At 39.1% G+C, this 24,887-nt stretch overlaps 3 protein-coding genes across 5 annotated transcripts in view; all 3 read left to right on the top strand.

Annotated features, from left to right (window-relative positions):
* LOC121628724 (NACHT, LRR and PYD domains-containing protein 12-like) overlaps positions 1-24,887 on the top strand; it is a 2,607,341-nt gene that overhangs the window by 294,686 nt on the left and 2,287,768 nt on the right. The window lies entirely within an intron of this gene.
* LOC121628749 (NACHT, LRR and PYD domains-containing protein 1b allele 3-like) lies at positions 729-12,917 on the top strand. The gene is made up of 9 exons (XM_041968066.1): positions 729-839; positions 2,377-2,419; positions 2,849-2,907; positions 6,194-6,255; positions 6,608-6,822; positions 9,452-9,705; positions 10,047-10,163; positions 10,251-10,392; positions 10,599-12,917. Exons 1-9 carry the CDS (start codon positions 804-806, stop codon positions 10,937-10,939), a joined length of 1,269 nt encoding a protein of 422 aa, XP_041824000.1. The 5' UTR covers positions 729-803; the 3' UTR covers positions 10,940-12,917.
* Positions 20,675-24,887, top strand: part of LOC121628732 (NACHT, LRR and PYD domains-containing protein 12-like) — a 67,348-nt gene continuing 63,135 nt past the window's right edge. For all 3 annotated transcript variants that reach the window (XM_041968027.1, XM_041968028.1, XM_041968030.1), the window contains exons 1-2: positions 20,675-20,754; positions 21,962-22,194. In XM_041968027.1, the coding sequence (XP_041823961.1) occupies positions 20,690-20,754; positions 21,962-22,194 (298 nt within the window). In that variant the 5' untranslated portion in view covers positions 20,675-20,689. The remainder of the gene's footprint in view (positions 20,755-21,961; positions 22,195-24,887) is intronic.

Here is a 24,887-nt window from a genome sequence, read left to right as displayed (position 1 = left end):
CCAGCAGAAAGTCTTTTGGCTCATGTAAAAGTGTGGCAGTAAAAATATGAACAAAGTAGAAAATGGAAATGGGGTTGTAATTTTCCTTTAAGGATACTCGGTTGAGTACGGACGCGTGGAACTGTCACCCAAATAAAAAAAAATTGGACCTTATCACGTGATATGTTTACTTTATTATAAAAACGTGAAACGTATCACGTTATAACGTGATACTTTATTGTAAAAACGTGAAACGTATCACGTTATAACGTGATACTTTATTATAAAAACGTGAATACGTATCACGTTATAACGTGATACTTTATTGTAAAAACGTGAAACGTAAAACGTGATATGTTTCACTTTTTTACAATAAACACATAAGGTCCCATTTTTTTTTTATTTGGGTGACAGCTCCACGCTTCCGTAGTTGAGAACATCTCCATATATTTTTGACACTTTGAACAACAGTCTTCTCTTTACAATTCTGTACAGGTCTTAACTTAAGCAGCAGGTTGTTGGAAAGATTAATTTCATCTGTTCTGTTTGACTATATTGATAAGTAAAATGCGTTTAGTTTCTTTTTAAGTTTTAAATTTCTTTGTTTATACATTGTCAATTTAAATCTGCACAGATTAAGCTGAGACTTTGCCATCTAAACTTAAATGTTTCTTTATATTCAGATTGATGAAATGCAGTTTGTCAAAGATTACCCATAATACTCTGGCCTCAGCTCTGAAGTCCCAACCCCTTCCACCTGAGAGAAGCTGGAACTGAGTGCCGAGTGGATTTTGTTTGACTCAGGAGTGAAACAGCTCTCTGATATGCTACAGAGTCCAAACTATAGACTCGAAATTGTGAAGGTTAGTAGAAATCCATCCATGCTTGTTTAAACAGATATTAAAATCTGTCTGTCCTGTCCTTTTCATTTGTTAATCTTATGCTGGGCTCACACCAAACAATTTTCACGATCGCAGACTAAACGGAAGTCTTTAGGAAATCTTTAGGAGTTTTTACTGGAGTCACAGCCGCGCTCCGGTCCTTCTCAGCAGTTAGGTGTAAGCTGGTAATCTGCGCTGTTTAATGTCAATCTTTTCCCCAGTCTGGATCTGTGAAGTCGGCAGTGACGAAACACGATCAACAATAATGCGGATGGTTATTAAGAAGTAAACGTCTGCTGTGGATCATTATGAGTTACAGTATATGATCTAACAAAAGAGAGAAGAATAGAAACTCATTCATCCATCCAGATTCTGATGAGTCGGTGTAACACCTGGTGGAGATGTAAAGCCACACTTAATAATGATGATGTGTAAAAGTGAAATTCTCCCCTTGTTTGCTTTACTGTGGGCAGATCAGCCCTGTTTAAGATCAACTGTCCAACATATCACAATAAAATGCTAAAAGAATCTAGTTGTAGTCTTGTAATTTGTGACCTCAAAAGATTCACATTCTTTGCAAAATCTCAGTCTGAGACTAGACTGAGACTTAAAACTCTAAACATTTGTCTTTAGATGTGAGCTGGTAGTTTTCTAGAGTCTTTTGCAAATCTTTTAAAAGTCTTTTGGTGTAAGCCCAGCTTTATGAATATGATACTTTAGTGTTGCAGAGCATTTTTACTATAAAAGAAAGAGGAGACAAAGTAGCTTGATAACACTGACAGGTTTGCCATCACCAGTTTATCAGTCTGGATCTGGAAGTCGCACAGGATCTTCAGTCTATTATTATCCACCGACTCTAGAGGCATTTATGATGATCTGGCTGAGAGGTTTCAGGCCGACAGCTAAAGCAGGAGAGAATCCAGCAGCAGTGAATCCTGAATCTTTAAGCTACGTATTGATTGACTGGGAGTTTATTCATTGAGGGATTCACAGATCTCAACTTATCAAGCTGGGACAATGGCACCCTGATTGCTGTAAGATATTGGGATGAAATCCTCAGACCCTTTGCCAGACTCTCTGCAAGTGTAGTGGGTCCTGGGATCCTCTTGGTCCACAACAATGCCAAAACAAACAACACAAGCAGCAATCCCAGTCTTCATTCATCAAACTGCAGAAGAAGGCAACAGTGATGGATAGAAGCAATCCCAAGCATCAGTACGAAAGAAGAAAAACGAGAAGCTTGAAAACTGATTATTCGTGAAATCTATCGTTAAGAGCAGACAATTTGTTGTTTTAACATAATAGTTGATGGTAGAATAGAGAGAAACCTGCATATAAAACAGAATACCAGAGTCATGAAGTAGGTTATTGACTAGGTGACTAAAGAGAAATGGCATTCAGGTTAGATTGACTATCAAAGCTAACAGTTACGATGCAATGTTCCCAGTTAACATTAGCTCAGCCAAAATCAGATTTTTTTTCATTAATAGTTTGTAATTGTTGTCTTTGTCCCCGCAGAAGTGACTTTTGGCAGTTAAATGCATTCACAAGAAAAACCTGTAAGTACTGAAACTGTCTCTTCGTTAATCGTTAATACATCTTAATCTAAAAAGTACTCTGTGCCCATTTGATCATAGAAAAGTCTATAAAATAAATGCTAAATTGAGGATATTTGCTCTAAGTTTTTAATTCCTATTAACTTTTTGCCTCAAAGGTTTACAGACCTCATCAAAACAGACCACGAGCCCAAAGTGAAATCAGATTAAATAACTTTAAAACTCCTCCTTAAAACTCCATCCTTCAGATGGAAATGACACTGTAATGTGTAATGTCAGATTTATAAGTATCCACCAGAAAATCAGGAAGTTCTGTGAGGAAGATGACAACTGGAGTTGGGAGTCGCTACTGGGAGATTAATCATTGACCCAATCTGATGAAAAGAGCAGCAATAAACTCTGAGATCTCTTGTGTTGTCCCTCTCCTGTCAGGTATCTCCGACTTTAAACTGGAGCCAGATCTGTGTGAGGACAACACCAAACTGATGAAGGTAAGAAAAAAATAAAAACAACAGCTCAAAGATCTTTGTCTTATCCAGCAACATGGCAAACTGAATGATGGTCTGGCTGCCATGTTTGCTTTCACCAAGGTGGAGGTTTATAGATTTTATAGATATAGACAAAATTGTAGATATAAGGCTTCCCTTAATACTTAAATATTATCTTTATTTTATTTTTATTTTTTTTATTGCTGAATTACATATTAATGCTGCACCTGACAGAGGAAACAAAAAAGGGGGAGAGTGAACAGAACAGAAAGGGAGTGAAGAGAAAAAAGGAGACAAAGATACTAAATTCAGCAAAGGCATCTACTATAGCTGGGTGCTTCTTCATCTCTGGAAATGATAAGCGGCTGTATCCCAGCAAGAAAAACCTTCAACTGCCAGTTGGAAGGTTTTTAGTTAGATCGACAGCTTCCCCACACCACATGTTAAAGCGACTTTTGTTAAGATGTTGATGTCAATTCAGAAAAAGCACTGTACAATTCATTGCAAAATGAAACATTAAGTTCTGAAAATGAAGCATAGTAAATCTTTTATCATACACACACACACACATACACATGTATGTGTGTGTATATATATATATATATACATATATATATATATATATGTATATATATATAAATATATATATATAAATAAATATATAAATAATTGTCTCTCATCCATTCAAGCTCGGGTCCTCTACAAGAGGCCTGGGAGCTTGAGGGTTCTGCGCAGTATCTTTGCTGTTCCTAGGATTGCACTCTTCTGCACTCTTCCATTTTGGGGGTTACTGCCCTGAGTGCTCCGATGACCACGGGCACCACTGTTGCCTTCACTTTCCAGGCCTTCTCAAGTTTGTCTTTCAGGCCTTGGTATTTCTCCAGTTTCTCATGTTCCTTTTTCCTGATGTTGCAATCGCTTCGTATTGCAATGTCAACCACAATGGCTTTCCTCTGCTGTTTGTCCATCACCACAATGTCCGGCTGGTTTGCCGTTACCATTTTGTCGGTCTGGATCTGGAAGTCCTACAGGATCTTAGCTCGGTTATTCTCTACCACCTTCGGCGGTGTTTCCCACCTTGACCTCGGGGCTTTCAGTCCGTACTCTGCACAGATGTTCCTGTGCACTATACCAGCAACTTGGTTATGACTCTCCTTGTATGCTTTCCCTGCCAGCATCTTACACCCTGCATTTATGTGCTGGATTGTCTCAGGGGCCTCTTTGCACAGTCTACACCTGGGGTCTTGTCTTGTATGATATATCTGGGCCTCTATTGCTCAGGTGCTCAAGGCCTGCTCCTATGCAGCTATTTTTAGTGCCTCTGTGCTGTCTTTCAGTCCAGCCCTTTCTAGCCATTGGTAGGATTTCTTGATATCAGCCACTTCAGTTATCTGTCGTGGTACATCCCATGGAGGGGTTTTTCCTCCCATGATGGTTCCTCCATCACCACATGATCTGTTTTCCACATTCACCGAGCACTTCATCCGTTGAGGCCATCTTCCTGATGTATTCAAGGATGTTGGATGTTTCATCCTGGATAGTGGTTCTGACACTCACTAGCCCTCTGCCTCCTTCCTTGCGCTTAGTGTACAGTCTCAGGGTGCTGGATTTGGGGTGAGGTGGGGGGGGGGGGGGGGGGGGGACCCGCCATGCATGGTCAGGAGCTTGTGTGTTTTCGCATCTGTGGTCTGAATCTCTTCCTTTGGCCAGCTTATTATTCCCACAGGGTATCTGATGACCGGCAGGGCATAACTGTTAATTGCCCGGACCTTGTTCTTGCCATTGAGTTGACTCCTTAGGACTTGCCTCACTTGCTGGAGGTATTTGGCTGTGGCTGCTTTTCTTGTGGCCTGCTTGAGGTTGCCATTTGCTTGTGGAATTCCAAGGTAGTTGTAGCTGTCAATGTCTGCTATTCTGCCATCTGGGAGTGAGACCCCTTCTGTATGGACTACCTTCCCTCTCTTTGTCACCATCCGCCCATACTTCTCAAGTCCGATTGACATTCTGATGTCATTGCTGTAGATCCTGGTTGTGTGGATCAGTGAGTCAATGTCTAGCTCGCTCTTGGTGTACAGCTTGATGTGGAGTGCAGTTAGCTTCTTCAGCCAGTAGGTGTGAACCATGTCAGGCCCTGGTGCTGTCCAGTTTTTCATACCTGAGACTCTTTGTTGAATGTCTGCCATTGTGATGGTTACTGGTTCTCGTTCAGAGAGGTTGTTGTGGTCTGCTCATAGATCCATCAACCACTGTGCACCGCTGTTGTGCGATGCCTCCTTTTTCCATATGCTTTTCCAGTATTGTTCAGTCTGCAGCCGTGGCAGGTCTTCCCTGTTGTTATTACCCTGCCACTGAGAGTAAACTTTAGCTGGTTGAGTTGAGAACAGCCAGTTTATTTGCCTTGATTCAATTTCTCTCGTGTACCTCTTTAGGCGGGTGGCCAAGGCTTGGAGTTGTTTGGCAGCTCCTAGTGCTTTAGGTATGGGCATCTGGCTGTACCTCCTGGGTACTTGTTTTTTCATTGCACCATTCTGGAGCTCTGATAGTTGGCTCACTTCTCTTCGAGCTGCCACCTCTTCCATGGTGGATATGATTCTTTATGGTTGCTCTTTGGTTGATAGCCAAGCACCTCAAGGATCACTGCTGCTGAGGTGTAGATCAGCTCATTGGTTTCAGTGATGGTCATTGTAGGAATCGTTCTCAAGGCTGCATTCACATTTTCCAGGAGACTTTGCGATGGTCCTCCACTCAGCCTCTGTAATTGGCATCGGGGTTGCCTGATGTTCCTTTTTACCATGATCTTGGCACTTAGGTCAATCGCTCGCTCAGCGTGATTGCGCTTATTGGGGCTTCATACCCAATCTCTGGATGGGGAGTTGCTGTTAACTCCCCCCTGACCTGGCGTCCTGGCTCCCCCTTGCCGTAGCATTTGTGTTGTACCTCGCCAATTTCAAGCTGTGATAGCAGTTGCCGTCTGTGGACTTTGGAACGTTGAGCTACTAGTTGTTTGGCAGTGAGTGTTGATTGTGGGTTTTGAAGATTCGATATTTCCCACATTCTCTGCATGTAATCCCTCTAACTAGGGTTACTGGAGTAGTAACATTCCAACAATATCTACATACACACACACACACACACACATATATATATATATATATATATACAATTCCAGGATACAGGATAATTATTATAATTTTATTTTAGGTCTGCACAGTAAAAATTGTACTTTTTTAAAATCAAGCATGTACTGTTTTTATATACGTCATTAAACTACCTTGTTTCTGAATTGCAGCCTCCATCAAACTTCAATCCTGAAGTCCAAACTGAAGAAGTTTCTGCAAAAGTCTCATACAGGTGAACCTTTAAATCCACACTTTTAACTGCTTTTATTATTTGTTCTTAGTGATGTTTTTCTGAATGACACATTTCTGTTTCATCTGAAAAAGCAGACCTACTAACTGCAGCATGTGATTTCAGCAGAAAACAAAATTCAGTCTCTGACCTTCAGTGTTAAGATGTTTGCTTCACACTGTGGTCTTGGTGAGATTTTACATCTGGTATTTTGGTTTTCTACAGTTTCCCTGTCTGTCAGCATTTATATGGTCTGATCTAGGAATACTACTATTATCTTTTTAACAGTGATTATGATAAATTATGGGATGGAACAGGTTTTGCTCTGATCATTCAGCCTCTCTGTGTGTTACAGATTCAAATGTCAGAGTTCAGGTGTGTTCCAGTGTACTGTGACTGGGCTGGTGTTTGTAATGGAGCGAGAGGCGGAGCTTCTGTACACAACTATCCAATGGGATGAGGATCTCCTTCAACCAGCTAAAAAGACTCCTGCAGGCCCGCTGTTTAGCATCAAGTGTTCTGAGGATGCAGTCTATCAGCTGCACCTCCCTCACTGCGAAGCAAAGGAAGGTGATGTATGCAACCATGTCACTGAAATAATCATAAATTCAAATTAACATTAACATTTTATTAATAAAAAAAAACAGTTCAGGTCAGTCCAAGAATAATCCAACTCAGTAAAGTTTATAGTTTATAGTTTATCAGAATTAATAAAATGCCAGAGTGTAAAATGTTTGACTAGGGAAAACAGCAGATTAAACCAGATCTTCAGTTCAATTCAGTCCCCTGTCTGAATGCATGTGTTGCAGGTGACGTTGGAAAGGAAGAAATCTATTTCATTAGGAAAAACCTTTATTAGAACCAGACTTCAGAAAGGCTGCCATATTCATCAATGTATTCACATAAAGAGAGGGAATGAGAAGATATGCTCAGTGAGTCATTAAAGGTTCTCAAGCAGTCTAGCACCATGGTTAAAGAGCAAGTTTGAAGCCTAATTTTAAAGGTAGAGGATGTTTACCCTCTGGACTCAAAATGGGAGCTATTCCATAGAGAGCGGCCTAAAACCGAAGGTTTGATCTCCCATTCTACTTTTAAAACTTCTAGTAAGCTCAAGTAAACCTTCAGTCTGAGAGTAAAGTGCACTGTTGGGAAAATATAGAACTATGAGATCTTTAAGATCTTTTGCAGTTTGTTTCTAAGAGCTTTTTATTTTAAAATCTATTCTGGATTGACAAGGAGTCAATTAAGATAAGCTAAAATAGGAGAAATATGATCGCTGCTGCTAATTCCAAGCCCTCATTGGTTCATTTTGGATCAGCTGGTAGCTTTTCAGAGAATTGAATGATAATTAATATCAACGATCCAGCATAGAAATAACAAGACTGAGTGAGAAGGCTGAGTTAGAAGCTAAGCTGCATGAGGACATGTTTTCTTATTTTGGCCCACATGGGTCAAACACCCTTCCTGAAAACCTGAGAGCAGCAGTGTTCAGTGTGTTACAAAATCAAAGTTGAATGACAGAAAAATGTAATGTTTCATTTAAAACTGTGTGTCTATTGATATCTTATCCCTTTATAAAAATAAGTGTTATGGTTTTGTTCTCTAAGAATGAACCGTTTATTTCTGCTTGAAGGGGGTTCATGTACTTGGACGCTGCCATGTTTGTGCCACCATTTTAGTACGGTGTCTTTGAATGGACAAACAACTCTGTGTTTAAAGTGAGAACCATCTGAGCTTTAAAACTACATTACCAGCATTGTCTGATAGGTTCTAGAGCATCGTTTGGAATAAGCAACACTTAGAGTGCATTCCCACTAGAATAGTTCAGGGGAATTTGTTCTACTGGGAGGGAAATTTGGCAAATTTTTGGATGTTTATTTGGTTTGGTTTGCTTTCGTACACTGCTTTACTCAAGCAAGCCAAACTGCCTTGACCAGGTCATGTAGTTACAACAGCTGCTCGCTAGGGGACGATACTCCCTGAAACTACTGTTGACTAATAAGAAATAAGAAGATGATTGGCCAGGGCCAGTAACGACTCGTTTACCACTGTGCCTCCGCAAGTAAACAATGGAGTAACAATAAAATTATGCAGTCTTGGAGGTTTCTCATTTTACTTTGGTGTTTCTAATGTGGCTTTTAACCAGAATCTGATAAGCATGAGCAGTAGAACACGCAACAAGTTATCTGTGGTACGTTATGTCTAGTGTCACTTCCTTGTTTTTGGTCCATTGGATGGTCCATTTGCTTTCCCACTGTCAGCGCACCTGACCAGAGTTCTCTTGTAAGAGGACCAAAACCCCAGGTTTTCAAGCAAACCAGAGTTTGCTTCTTTGGTCAGCACCAAAGTCAGGATGTGTGTTCTCACTGCTCCAAACAGACTAGACTGTTTATGGACGTGTACCACGATGTGTTTAAAGTGGACCATACATGTACGCTTAAAAGGAATCAAAAGTAGTTATCTGTAGTGCAGTCGTTGCTGCAACTGAGGCCACTGGATCCACTCACAGATGAAATCATGTTTGTGTGGAAGAGTATTGGCCACTGATGACCACCGTCCATTCTCAACTGTATTTAGCATTTAAAGCCATTGCTATGCTCGTCTTTACCACTAGATGTAAGTAATTCTTATACTATACCATTAATGTATTAACTGTTATTACCCATCCATCTTTCCTTCTCCTTTTTCTATACCTTCTTAATCCTACTCAGTATCATGGGAGGTTGCACCAATCTCAGCCTCTATCAGGTTAGAGGCAGGACACACCCCTGAAGGTTGCCAGTCCAGGCACAAATAACCACTCATGGCTTGAAAAATGCATGAAGTGCACATTCTCATCGCAGATTTTTCTGTATAAACAGCAGTTAGTGTGAAGGAAACTGGCACACATCATTTATGGGTCTGTTGTCAAGTGTTCCTCTAAAAGGTTTTTCAATTATCTGTGTAGTCCACATCTTTTGCAGGACACCACCTGTACAGAAAGTGGTTGGAAAATGACATGTGACAAAACATGTCATCAGATTAGGTAAGGGTCCAGAGATTACTACACAGAAGAATAAAAAGAGGAAAAGAGGTGAACTACAGATGTTTTGAGTGATGGTAAATTAATCTGAACCACATTTTTTCAGGAGGTGAGAGGTGATCGTTGCACAGATTGAGCTCTTAGCAGAAAATGTTTAAAAGCTTTCTTCTTTCACAGCTCTGTGTTTTGAAGGCCTGCTCTCTGTTGCCCACATCACTGATGATGATGGGATGAACATCTTGAAACCCCTGGAGATCACTGATACCCATGTGGTGGTGAAGGTCCCCCACCTCTCTAACTTTGGTCTTCTTTGGGACACTGTGAAAAGGTTCCTGAAAATAAACCTGCCAGTTAATGGCCAAGTCCTGCTGTTCCACCGATCTCCAATACTTGATGTGCTTCTTCTGCCGGAAAACATCCCTCTGCCAGAGGTAAAACCGACAGATGTGCTGCAGGGTTCTCTAACCCACCAGGAGACACAGACAGTTAAACTAAACAGTTAACTAGAAATTACTAGCGGTACTGGTGCACAAATCATCTTTTTACTGGTAACCATTGATACCTTTAACTTTATTTTTCCTGATTCAGCTGGTGAGATTTAGTTTGGTGTTCTCTGTGCCATCAATTATTACTTCATCACCTTCCTTCATGTACCAGTGACCTAAAAGTTGATTTACTTTCTTAATTTAGTTTAAATTCTTTCTAAAATACTTAGGATGACTCTGATGTGTTTAGAGTTGACTCTGTTGTAAAAATCATCTTCTTGTTGAAGGTTGCTGCCCAACAACGAGGTGCTGAGAACATCAGGACCTCCTCTGAGTGCTCTCTCAATGTGAACCAAAGTTACAGCATCCACTGTGTCCCTGAAGGCCTCACCATACAGCCTGAGGTAAGTCGGGTGTCACGTGTAAATGATGTCCACAGCCAGAAAGATTTTCCATCAGGTCCAACATTAACATGCTTTGCTGCTTTTCAGCACCAGCTGTTTCGTTTAAAGTTTGGACCAAATTTCCATCCAACATTTGAAATCTTCCCGACGGAAAACCTAAAGAAAGTAACTGTGATGGTCCAAGACCAGGAGACGACTGATGTCTGGAAACGTGATGTTCATCTGACAGGTCAGAACTTTACCTTCCTGCAGCAGCATGAGTTAATGTGTGAACTCTGTCACTGGAACATATCTTTAAACCTGAACACAAACTCTGGTCAGTGTGTTTATAAAAGGTTTTAAAGAATACATTTCATATTAGACAACTGGAGGGATAAAGGTATGTGGAGTTTCATTTGAAATATTCTTAGTTAAGATCTGATTTCTTTTGTTTAGTTCCAGGGGCAAGAAAAGAAGTTTTACAGAGGAATGTTCCAGCACCAGACAGCGTCTCGGATGATGATGGAGTCCAGCCACAGGACAGGCTCTTCTTAGTTCGGACACAGTTTATTGAAAATGTGTCTGAACCTGTTCTAGACAGGCTGCTGGATGAACTCTACCAGCGTAAAGTTCTAAATTATCATGAGATGGAAACAGTGAAAAAAAAGGTCAGAGCAGAAAAAGCTCGAGATGTGATCGACATGGTGCGAAGAAAAGGTGCTGAAGCCAGCTCAGTTCTGATCGATTCTCTCTGCGAGGAGGATTCCTACCTTTCCAGAGAGCTGAAGTTACCGTGAAGCTACAACAAGAAGCTGCAGAGCTGTGATGGTGGACCTGGAGGACAGATGACTGATTTAAAGTCTTACATTACCCACTGTGGTCTGATAACACACTTTATCTGATTGGAACTTTATCAATGAAGCAAGTAGAGCATTATTTTCAGCCCACACCAACAAGATTCAAGGAGTACATGGTTGTGAAACCACTAGGGCAGACCTGGGCATATTACGGCCCACGGGCCACATCCGGCCCTTTGTGCATCCCTATCTGGCCCGCGTGAGGCCAAAAATAAATTACAACATAGACACATTATAGAAACATCTATGTTGTGCATGCCATACAACTGTGCAGCTTTTATTTTGAAAAACGTTATGCTACTTCCGTATTGACATATGCGTGTGATGCGAGATTTGAGTGATGGTAAGCAGTGATGCTAGCCAGGTTATCCTCAAGATGTCAGCTCACGCTAAAAATAGAAAAGTTGATAATAAATTTCGTGTTTTTAACAAGACTGACAAGAACTTCTTCTCAGAAATTAAAGGTAAAGTTGTGTGCTGGGTTTGTAGTACACAGGTTGCTGTGTTAAAAGATTACAAGCTGAATCACCACTACACAACCAAACATGAGGAGAGACACAAAAATCTTTCTGAAAAGAGCGCAAGTGTGTCTGATGTGTTGCTAGCAAAACTGAAAACCCAACAAAGACTTTTTACCAAACTTCATACCATTAGAGCTGCAGCCGTTGGGACAACTTATGTTATTACTCACTAAATCACCAGCTGGCAGCCATGCAGTCAATGAAAGAGACAACTGCTGGTGATGACTTTTTCACAGGTAAATGCATGTTGGACACATTAGGACTGAAATGGGACAATCTGGCAGATGTGACAACACATGGTTGTCCACATCTGACTGGGAAAAATGTTGGTCTTTTAAAGAGAATGCAGGATAAAGTGAGAGAAATGGACATTTTTGCGTTGTGTTATACATCAGGAAGTGTTGCGTCAGACAGTGTTTAAGATGAACCACGTTGTTGATGTTGTAACTAAAACAGTTAACTTCATCAGAGCTTCAGGTCCGCCTCACTGCTGGACTTTTATTCCTCCCTCAAAGAAGACAACTTCCCACACCTGAGGAGGCATGCTCAGAGGATTCTAGTCCTCTTTGGATCTACTGTTGTATGTGAACATTGTCAGTGATGAAGTTCAACAAAACCAAACACAGATCCTCCGTCACTGATGACCACCTCTCAGCTGTGCGTCACATAGCCAGCTCAGCCAGATTTCAGTGTCCTTGTTCAAGCCAGAACAGACTGGATTATCTCACTGAAAAGGTAAAATGAGGAGGAAAACATTACAAGTCGTTGTACTGCTGCTTTTCTATAAACTTTTGTTGTTTTTCAGTGTCTGTGGAGATTAGTTAAAGTTAAAATGAAATTGCACTGATTCAGTGATTGTTTTTGTTTTCTTCTTTTACCTAAGCACCACAATGTCAGTACCAGCTATTCATAGTATATCATTTAGTGAATTTTACAATAGAGGAAAGCTGAACAGAATTAAGTTCAAGCTGTCGTTGGTGAGGCCCTCTGACATGATTCAGGTTTCTCATGTGGCCCCTTGTAAAAATTAATTGCCCACCTCTGCACTAGGGGATGAGAGATTACACTGAAAAGCTGGTTTCTCTTGCTCTGTTCTTTTTTCACTTTTGCCCATCGTAGCAGGAGGCTTCCTGCTGGAGATTAACCATCCTTGCTGGAGAATGTATGTATGAATGTATGATGTAGAAACCAGTCTGGAAATATCTGTACATTAAAGATGGCAGATGAGGCTCTTTGTTCTGTTTATATGAGTCCTGTACATGTCCACAGCAGCAGGAAATAAGTGGAAAGCAGAACACAAGTTAGCAGGAAGGACACACTATCAGTTGCCAATGTTAGATAGTTACGTGTCACCCAGTTACTTTTGTAACAGGGTGACAGTATTTGTAACTAATACTCTAATGCATTACTCTTTAAATAAAGTAACTCAGTTCCGTAACCCTATGGTGCGTTGCTCCATTACTAGCTAAATTAATACATTTTGTCTTGCAGCTGTGAGCTTCTTCCCATTTACAGCGGTGATGCAGCACTACATGGGCAATGTTACAAAGTTTGCTTGTGGGCTTGTTTTTCTGTGAAGTCGCTTGTAAAAATCATCACTCATGGATGGAGGCTTCCTCTGCTTCCTTTGTGAAGCTCTCCTGATTCTCTCACAGCTGCCCACAAAGCAATAACCCCTGGATGCGGAATGGCAACGTGAATGCAACAGTCCTTTTTTCAGAAACTAGTGTCCACTGTCCCATTACCTTGGTTATCACGGGCGTCCGAGCAGGCACCCGTGTTTTATATTTTGTACAACTTTAAGTTATAAGGCGAGAAATGGGATCATTTTAAAACGGTGTTCTTTTACAAAAGTAACTAAAAAGTTACTTTTAACAGTAACACATTAGTTCTTGGTTTAAGTAATCAAGTAATTAACTCAAAGTGAGTTACTTTCTGAATGAAGTAACTAGTAACTGTAACTAGTTAGTTTTTTTTCAGTAACACAACACTGTCAGTTGCACAGAAACATGCTCATTTCCACAGTGGAAGTCCATGTTGCAGAAGATTAGCCGGCACCAGCTTTATTTGTTCAGCACCAATTCACAACAAAATGATCTTAAGGCACTTTTTTACTGTGAGATCTCTCCAGCCATTTAAAGACAGTCTTATCTTGACTCTTGTGTTATCTCTTGCTCTGTTCTCATTTGTTTTTCTCTCCTCTTCTAATGTCGTCTTGCGTTTCTTTGCTGAATCAGTCATAAAACAGCCCGTGTGTTTATATCCATTTGCTATGACATGGTGAGGAAAGTGAAAGTTGCATGACGTTTGCTGCAGTTTCCCCGGCATCCTAGAAGAAAGAGTTCTTCAGCTCCAGGAATGCATACAAAAGATAATCAAACGAGTCCAGAATGTCGAGTTTGAAGGTCGAAAAGTTACATAATAAGTCTTTAATTGGAGAAGTAAAAATTTCAAATGGAATGTCATGCTATACAGATTTTACATTTCTCTCATAAGATTGTACAGTAATCTATAATAAATGTTTATTACGGAAAATGACAAATATATATATATATATATATATATATATATGTGTGTGTGTGTGTGTGTAAAGTAAACAAAGAGTTATGCTTAAAAATTCATTTGATGTGTAAATCATGTATAAATATACAGAAACTACAAATACAGGACATATATTTATAATGTAAAACACTTAGTAGTGGTCGCCCCACATGATATTCGGTCAGCCCAGATGATGTTTTCAAGTTCACTCAAATATTACATGCTAACGGTTAGCTACAGAAACCAAGCTAACCACATCCTATGCCACTGTCAAATTTATCATCAAAACATAGATTTGCAGATAACATTTATTATTTACAGTTTTGGAGCAGTCGCCACACATGATATCCAAAAGTGCAAATTACAGCTAAAAGTAAAAAAATATATTTATTTGCAAATATGACAGACTAACCTCTCAAATGAGTCAAGTTGATGCAATATCCTGTCCTTGAGGCAAATTCAAAATAAAAGTCCCCAAATTGTGTTTTTCTTGATGGCCGAATGATATAATAAAATTAACATTTTCAGACAACATTTGTTTGTATATTATGACGGTAATATATGTGCGAGTGCTACATAATTTTGTCAGTGAATGCAAAACATATTAGAAAGTATGCTAGACACTAACTTTTTTCTCAGCAAACTCAGATTAATTTTAGGGTTATTTGGGGTCATACTTATTGCCAAGAAATGACTGCAAACAAGAGTCTCTGGTTTGAGTTATTCTTTTTTTCTAGATTAAATTAGTCAAGAAACAATTACTGTGTCTTTGCTGCAAATCCAGTTTGAGTAGCAGTTAGTTTATAATTCAATACATGTCGAGCACTGTTACGCCGCCCGCCTGCATTACATTCGGTGTACGCTGTGTGAGTGTACAGGCGCTCCTGAGATGGATTCGACAAGAAAACGAAACTTGGCGGGAGCCATGAGAGTCTGGGTGAGTGAGCGGGCAAATGGTGATATCGACACAGGACGGCTCAAGATAAGGAAAAAATTCAGTTCTTTGATTCACCTCCAACTAAAAAGACAAAACGCAGGTAACACCTGGATGTTTCTGCAGCGTGCGCACGTGGCAGCTGTTTTTAAAGTTGGAGGAAAATATTTCGATGTAATTAAATACGGAGCTGCTTTTCTCTGAATGTAAGTTACACCTATGTTCAATTATCCCCCGCACAGACATAAAGCGCAACTAAGGAAGGTATAGAAAACCATTATCTTTGATGTCCTGAGGCAGAAGAGACAGACGAGGAGACCGAAAGTACAGATAGAAGGAGATAGAAAAAAAAGGACAGAGTAAATGGAGGACAGAGACAAAAGGATACGAGAGAGAAGGAGTGGTTTGTGGGAAACAATGTTTTTGTAATCTGGTTCATAAGTACAGCAAGTTAGGATTTTAATGTTTTTATTTTCACAATAAAATCTACAGGATTGACAGTAGGAACAGATGTTTCATTTATCCAGTTTAATCCATGCACAAAAGTTGTGGGCTGGTCTTAAATATAAAACTCCTCGGCTGAAAACTGGTTCCACTCCGGTGTCCGGCCCTGCTCTGTCTTCTTAATCTTATTTCTTTTACCTCGTCTTTTTGTTTTCTTCTTCCCTCTTCAATTCTCTTCACCTTTCTCTCCTACCAAAGTGTATAAAAAAATGCAGTTATCTACACCATCCTTTGTTTTTAAGTTAGTTTAAAGAGACTTTTTCCAAAAGTAAACAATTCTAAATAAAGCTCATACTATAGTGAGACTGTAACTATTTTGTATTTTTTTTTTTAAATAAATTGGCTACTTAACATATATCTCTTTGGTCAGTTTCACAGGTTTATATGTGTAGCTCATTTCATGTACAAAACAAAGTGCTTTTATATAAAACATCAATAGCAAGGCGAGAAGCATAAAAAATTACATTAGAAATAGAAAAATTAAACTAAAAATAAAAACAAGCTCTGTTCCTTTTAGGGCTGGACGATATGGCCAAAACTTTTATCACAATTCTTTTTTTTATTTCGGTCGATATATTGATATTGATATAAACAATATAAAAGCCTCAGAAAAACTGCCAAAAATGCCCACAACAGATGCCTGTAAAAATTATTTTGCTGAGTCTATAAAACTCCTCCAGTATAACATTTTAGAAATAAAAACTGTACAATAAATTAATGTTTACCTTGTTTGTATTTAGCAAGGCTAAATTAGCCTACAAAAAAAAAAAAAAAAAAGGAAATTGAAATCACTATCAACGGTCAAATAACTTTTACCTTTCTCAATATTAATATCTTTAACTTTAAACTACAACTTAGACTTATTATGTTATTCTTAAAGATTTTAACAACAGTGCTTCAACTAGGCTTAAAAATAAAAGTACTCAGAACTGCTACAATAAATAGAAAAAAAAGAGTGAGCAACAATTGATGCTTCATCTTCTGAATCAGCATGTTTTATGAGTGGAAATGCTTCAGACGCACTGTTGCCTGATGAGCAAAATATAATATAAAACTCAAACTATAAAACTAAATTCTTCAGTCAATATTCTCTTTGTTTTTTAGTTTAATTTTAGTAAGTGTAATTTGTTTTTTAAGTAGGAGTCTGGAACATGTCAACACTTTTAGCTTTTTAAATATTTTTGTCCACACTCTTTATTAATAGCCATTAACATCTGATGGTAAGGCAGCGCAGGATCAGCCAGCAACAGCTTTGTACGTTTCATTTCCATCCTGGTGATGAAACAGAGCTGATCTCCTGCTCTGATGCAGCAGCTGCTGCGTGAGGTGAGGACAAGTCTCGTATGAGGGCTTTTGTACGACATATTGTGATATATATATTGATATTGAATTATTGTCCAGCCCTAGTTCATTTCAGTAAAAAATTGGTCCTCCAATGTTAGGCATAAATCTCCACAACTAGACTTTCTACTGTTTATCATCACATTTGCTATATTTACTATTTCTCTTTTCCATTTTAATGATGTGTGAACACAAACTTGGAATTTCACATCTAAAATTGTACTTAATTTCTTCTCTATGAGTCTTGGTTCTATTTTCATGGCACAAACAAAGGTAAAAGCCATGCGTTCTGGGCGTTTAATTTCAACCATATTCCCATGCATGCTATAGTGGCTCTCTGTCTGTTTGTGCAGCAGCTGCTTCCTTCCTCTTCCTCTCCTGTCGTTTTATGAATCATGACGGCTGTCAGATCAGCTCATCGTTCATTTTAGAAGGAGGAAACTAGCGGTTCATGGTTCACACCGTCACATATTTACCCAAAATTATTATTTTTGGCAGGACCTTCTCTAACACAGTAGTTGGCTGATGGTAAACATGGTTTATACTTCAGATATACAGGGGCGGATCTGGAAAAGTTTGGATGGGGGGCAAGTCAGGCGCACTCACCAGGAAAAGGGGGGCACAGATGAGACCTTTTTTTTTTAGGTTTAGATTTTATAAAATATTGAACTGATTATTACAATTAAAGTAATCATCTAATGTAAAAAGTGAAGAAAAACTTGTAAAACAAACAATCAATGACATAATTTTTTATCAACAGGTGTTTACTTTGAGTGATGCTGCTGTGGGACTTTTATCACTGCTGCACAGACACTTACATTTCAATGATAAAAGGAAAAATCTGTTTTTATCCAGATCATCAGTTTTATCTGAGTTTCTTCATCAATATTGGATGTTTCAGTCTGGTGGTTTTATGACAGAAATTATTACCATGGAGACGGTTGGTGAGATGATGATATATGAATTCTGAATTATGATCTAGAACATGGTAGAGATGATTTAGAACAACAAATAGAAGTACATTACATGCTGCATTTATTGACCATTGGACATCTGATGTTTATCCACTGTTTAACACTAAATATTTGTATACTTTCTGTTGATTCAATACAGTAAAAAGGGGCAAATTTCAGACATAGTCGCGAATGGTAATTAATCATGATTAATTTGAAAGCTGTGATTAATCAGATTAAAAATTTTAGTCATTTGACAGCCCTAATACACACACACACACACACACACATATATATATATATATATATATATATATATATATATATATATATATATATATGCAGATATGTCCATTAATATATATATATATATATATATATATGGACATATCTGCATCACTCTGACAGAAAAATGTAGGAAAATGACATTTTAATATGGACAGTATGGCAAACTGTAATATATGATCGCATGAAATATAACATTGGAAAGTGGATTATTTATTGAATAGATAATATATTTTTGTCAAACCTTTTAAATATATAAATATTTGTATAAAACAAAGTGAATGTCATATGGTGTGTCAGATGTGTCACATGGTGTGACTGGAAAAACCAGTCACACGTTAGGTGTGCCTCAATTCAGGGTCTGCGCACTCAGAAGTCTGCAGACCCTGAATTTGGACACAGCTCATGTGACATTCCGATCAGTCAAGCTAATTCATTAGCAAACTAAAAACAGCTAGCCAGTAGTTAGCATGTAATTAGCCACATGGCAGCATTGATTTTTTAAGAAGTAATAAGTAAAATCTGTGAGAAAATTCTTTTTTTCATGAAAATGTCACACCGTAAGACACAAAACATTGAGCACTACTAGTGATGTCAGATTCATATCTTTTTAACTCAACCAGTGGCGGCTGGCCAGCAGGGGGCGCTGGGGCGCCGCCCTCACCTACAAAGAGTCCATATTCCTGGTTACTACACAATTAAAAAAAACAAACTGTTAGGAATAATTTCGGATGAAGATATGTGTAAAATAATGTATTTTTTTTTAGCTTTTTGTGCATGTTAAGCGCATTACACAGTGTTTCTTTTTAATGATTTTTCATTGAACAACACTTCCTGGTTGCGGGGGCGCCGGTCAAATGAATCCCTATTGTCAGCCTCAAACTTTTGACTAAAATGTCACTGGAGGCTGCGTTTTGATTGGTTCGTTAAAAATCTGCTTGTGGCGCAGCTCGGTGCGCCCCGGATACGCCCACTTTTCATCGTCAGCCAATTAGAATAGTTGAATTATGTTGCTTCAGTGTGTTTGGACAATGTCATGGTCAATTATACACTCCTGTATTTTAAGCCAGTGTGACGTACATCCGTAGTAGCAGAGTGAGTTGGAGACGAGTCTGTAGTAGCGTACGATTAGAAAGATGGCATGTGAAAGTGGAACCGGAATACCCGAGCGAATTAATTCTGTAAAATATTTACAAGAGCACCCATTTTCAAGATGTTCTCTCGAGGAGCAAAAGAGGATAAAGGAGCTCGGGGCTGACCAGCCTGATCTGCAAGTATAGCAACAAAGCGGCGACCGCGGAAGAGCTTATACCCGGGCTTTTTCCCGCTCTTACTCTGAAAAACGGAGTTGGCTTGCCGGTTGCGCCATGAGTAACGCCTTTTTCTGCTTCCCTTGTCTGCTGTTTGAAAGTGTCGGCACCACCGAAACTTTGTGGACAAGCCATACACAGACTTCGTTTTTCTTTTCTTCCTAACTCTGTAACTGTATTGAAATTAAAGTGGCTAAGTTTTAAGTGTCAACTTTCCAAGAAAATTTGCGCCCCCCTAAAAAAAATTGTCATCAGCCGCCACTGAACTCAACATCAAAAAAGCACAACTGACCTCATGACTTTGCAAGTCACTCCAGAGATGTTACTATAATGTTCTGGTTGGATGTGGCCCTTTTTATCATTATGATGTCCAAATTATTGCCTGTTTAAATAAACATTATAGTGTCACACCATATGATGACCATTTTGCGGACAAAATATATTTGGTCAGAACTTGTTTTGACATTATGCATAGACATAAACACTTTATGTGGCTATTGATAGTGCATTATTATTTTATATGCACTATAAAACTATAAAATATTTATAATTTATTAGGAAATATGCTCTTATTTCTGAAGGCACACATATGCCAGACAGTCACACCATATAACATTTTTGATGTTTCCATCAAAAGTCTAAGTAGAAATATTAATACACCCACAAAACCTTTGGTATTATTGTACTTTATCTCGTCAGAGGAACAACATTTATATATTTATTCTTAATCTGTATGTGACACACGGACAGTGCGAAATGTGTTAGTCATCAACCACGAATTTTAACTTTGGGCACCCCTCCTGTAGAGTAATATTGCTTGATATCTGGTATTCTCTGTCCTTCCACTGCCCTGTGCAGGATGGATTGCAAAGATCCACTAATGGTTTAATATGTGCAGCCTTAAAGCAGTGTTTGAGGTTTGGAAGGGAAAAGTGATCCTACATATATTATGTCATCTGCGAAAAGTGCTAGTTTATGTTATTTCAGCCCAAGTTCATTGCTGTAATTTTTTTGTTATTGCGTCTGACCCACTGACTTAAGGGTTCTGTAAATATAGCAAATAACAGTGGGGATAGGCAGCATTATCATTTCTTTCATTCTGATTCCAATTTGTTTAATTTTTCTTGTTGCTTCCTCTTCTGGAGAGCAACAGCAGTTTGTGTGTTCAGAGTTTCTTCAGTGGTTTTCATCAGAGACTTTTTCACTGATTGATGTGATGTGAATGACAGCATCTTTGTGTTTGCAGATACTGGTTCGAAGAATTGATAACAGAAACTTCAAAACCCACCTACGTGATTAGGATGAGTGACCAGTCCATAGATAAACCACCAGACTTCAGTGATAGACCAGGACCTTCAGACTCAGAGTAAGAGAAGTGAAACAGAGGTTTCAGGATGTTTGCTGATCTCTCTGAAGTCTCTGGAACTGCTGATCCTTGAAATCAAAATTTATGTGTAAACCAGTGAAAAGTCCTGTTAACAAGGTCAACACCTTCAGTCTGATCATCAAAAAAGTCTTTAGATTTACTTGTGCAGTGGCACACTTTCAGACTTTAGTGATGGACCCTGACTCAGACTCACATTAAGAGAACTGAACCATATTTTTCAGAATCTTTAGTCTAAAGATTAGTTTATTTTTTATTTCTGATTTTTAGTTGAGTTGCTCTTTTCTCATCATCTCACACTCAGCAGTTTATTGACCTATCAATCAATATACTCTGTGTTTGTTTTTTAATTTAATTCTTTATTCTAACAAGACTGAATGTGCAGAACAGGATTAAAATGCCTTTGTAGGTCAAATATGCTGCAATCCTGCAGCAGTGATGTCTCCAAATAAACTAAACATAATTGGAGGAAACACTTATGATTCAAGATTCAAAGTGTTTATTGTCATTTGTGTTACGACCCCTTTTCAGAAGCTAGGGGAATTGGGGTCAATAACAAACATAACAAACTAGACCCACAGGAGGATATATAACAACAATAATTTATTAAATAAACCATGGTTCATACAAAAGCAATAACAAACTAACAAAAGGTGTCCTATTTTAGAGAATTTATCCAGTCTGGTATAATAAAGAAAAAGAAACAAAAGGTGTCCTTAATTAGGTAATAAGTTAACAATTTACTCTTACAATTAACGCTACCCAACAAAAGAAACAGTCTTTTACTTAGTATTTGTTTACACAAATTAACAGCGATTTCCACAATCAAACCAAAAACGTCTCCTAATGAGAATGTAACTCAAAACTATGCAAAACAAAAATGTGAAAACCATAATCCTATACAAACAAACTCAAAATTGCTAAAACGGAGTGTCTCTCAACTCTTAATTTCAAGCACAACTGCTTTAATGGGTTAATCAGTCAGTGGAAAAACAGATTTTTGTGTTTCTGAAGCTGAAATCAAAGAACCATCAGTTTCATCACAGACTGAATGTTGAATCCAAACAGAAACCTAGAAACTCTTTTACTGTCCTCTGATACGTCACAGCTTCTGGACAGGGTCGACACTTCCTGATATTTTCAGCAACAGTCAGAAAAACATTTTAATGATGAAGAAATGTTTTCACAGGAGGACGAGGAGTGGTGTCTTTGAGGAAGAGCAGCTGTCCTGCTGTCCTTTGTGTCAGGACGTCCTGAAGGATCCAGTCTCTACCAGCTGTGGACACTGGTTCTGCAGACGCTGCATCAGCTCATACTGGGACCAGTCTGCTTCATCAGGAGGCTCCTCCTGTCCCCAGTGTGGGAAAAGACCCAGAACCAGAACTGGACTGCAGACAGCTGGTCAGAGCAGAACTGTAACAGGTCAGATATTTCTGTTCAGATCTTGTTTTAACTCAGACGTGTTGTTAAATGTTTCAGATCATTATAAAAATCATCTCAGTGAAATCTGATACTTTTTTTGTCCTGTGTTTTCACTTGACGAAAAATTCAAATTCATACATTTATTTTTCATATTTAATCTATGGTGTGCATAGATAGACAGGTGGTGCTAGAGCACTTGCTATTTGCCCTCTGGACTGAGCAAGTGCCCTTTTAAAAGTTTTTTTTTTTTAAATAGTGTATACTGTACTGTATGTGGCCCATGTTGATGTGATCATCAACAGCCACCCACACACACACCCTTTGACATGCACATCCTTTCATTTGTCAACATGAATGCACAGAGTGTACACAAATGTAGGCACATTGCACCAGGACCTCACAGCTACATACATAGGCTCTTTCCGACTGTAGGAACCTTTTGCAGTTCCTATAACCTTTTCAGGAACCAGGCCGTTTTTTCGCGCATTCCGACATATAGGAACTAGGGACCAAAGCCCCCAGTTCCTGTAACCATTTTAGCTCCTGCTCCGAGGCAGGGTCTGAACGGGGTTCTATAGGAACCCTCATGACGTAGGTGTTTGGTGACTGGTAGCTACACCCCTTGCCAGATTTCCGCATTTTGTGTCCCCGCCACATTTAAAAAACACGGTTGCACATACGAACTAAAACAACAACAGAGCAAGCGATAAATGGACCGACGAGGAGGTCGAAGCTCTTCTGACCGTCTACGCCACAGAGGATTTTCAGAGAAGTTTTGAATGTTCGCAGCGAAATATAAAAATATTCCTGAGGATCAGCTCTCAGTCAGAGAACGTGGGATAACGCGAAGCAGCGCACGTAGAAAACTCACACAAGACTACAAATAAATGAAGGACCATGTCAACCGGAGTGGGACGAACCGAAAAAACAGTAAATTCGACAGCTTGTACCACCGACATGTCTACTCGGGCAACGCCGCAGTAAATGACTCCTGCGTGCGGCAGGAAAAGCCAGTGTGATATGTAGAGCATATACACACATGTATACGTTATTTTTGCTCTGCTGTATTCACTATAAAAAAATAAATGACTTTGTAAAGAGTCTGAAGTATTCAGTTTGTGTCTGTTAGATGTGCTTTGGCCACATCTATAAAATATTAGCTAATAAAAATATTGAGTAGTTATTAACTTATCACAGCTATGAAATATTAAATAATCCATCTTTGGTCGGTACATTTTAAGTCTTATCCTGGGTGTAAATTACATTAGTTTATCAACTTTATAATATGCTCCATATCACAGAACAAAGTTTATCATGTTTAACCAAGATCTGACACAAATTACACACCTGTAAACATTTCACCACCCTTTTTATATTTTTACCTACATATACGCTAAATCTGTGTGACTATATCCTCATAATTCTAAACCATAAGTCAGTCACAACCAGCCTTCCAGTGATGGATTACTCTTTCACCTTTGTTACTGATGATTCCATAAAACACACAAAGCTTAATAGCAGATGATGAGATCTTTATTTTAAACATAACACACACAAACAAAAAAAAAAAAAATGAAATAATGCATTTTTTATGGAACATTTTCTCTTTAAATGTGTACATCATGTATACATGTATGTTCTGTCTGTCGAACTTCCAGAACATGATGCTTATTATGAAGAGGTGTGTTGTGATTAGCTGGAAGGCAGGAGGTAAAGCATCCAGGTTGTTCTCCATCTCCTTCAGTATCTGCAGCAGGTGGTTGTGTCCATCCTCTCCAGAGCAGCTTCAGGCGGCCACAGATGTATTGAAATGTCTCCCTGGACATACACAAATTCTCTATCCACTGCTCATCGGTAAAATTGAGAACAACCTTTTCCAACTAGTTATCAGCTTTGCTCTGGACCAGCCGGATGGTGAGGAGGTTCAATGAGCTGCAGCAAAGTCTGAAACAGAACACGAGTTACAATAAACCCGCCTTCTGAAATATTTACTTATTGTAATCTGCTCAACACAGACAGTAGAAAACCGTCTGAAATATTTACTCATAAGACACGTATACAATCAGCGCATGTTTAATAAGTTAAACTTACACGCCGTCTCCTTTGCAGCGTATCTCCTGCCGCTGTATTCTTCATCTTCTGACTTTCAGGAGCCTTCCAGCCTCGACGTGAGACGCCTGATTTTATAGTCCATCAGTAACATCTCCATCAAGCAGAGCATGAACACTACGATCTCTTCGTTCTCCATATTAGCTTGCCGTGTTGTTTTGTTTTTAGAGGGGTTTTGTTTTGTTGTTATGTGGCGCTAAAATCACACGTCACTGTCGCAGACGTATGCGTCACATCGGTCCCGCTACCGCCCCCAACTCATGTGCGAATGCAACAAGAAACAGTTCCCCTGGAGAAGAGCCGTTCATAGAACTAGGACAGTTATTAGAACTGCGTTCTTAGAACTTCTCTGTCGGAATGCGCCTTATGTCTCCACTCCTGCCCTACCTGCCACCACCCACGTAAGGCCTGGTACACACATAACGATTTTTGGGCTGTTTTTGTCCCAATTTTGCCTCTTCCCGACCTCGGACGGCAAACATCCGATCATTGTGAGAGCTCCCTGTCCAATCATCATTTGGTCTGTGGTGTGTTATGAGCTGATTTGTCCCGATAATCCGTTCCGAAACGGGTCTTAGCCGACA

The sequence above is a fragment of the Melanotaenia boesemani genome, chromosome 18 (genome assembly GCF_017639745.1).
Source record: "Melanotaenia boesemani isolate fMelBoe1 chromosome 18, fMelBoe1.pri, whole genome shotgun sequence".
Taxonomy (NCBI): Eukaryota; Metazoa; Chordata; class Actinopteri; order Atheriniformes; family Melanotaeniidae; genus Melanotaenia; species Melanotaenia boesemani.
This window is presented reverse-complemented; position numbering and strand designations above follow the sequence as displayed.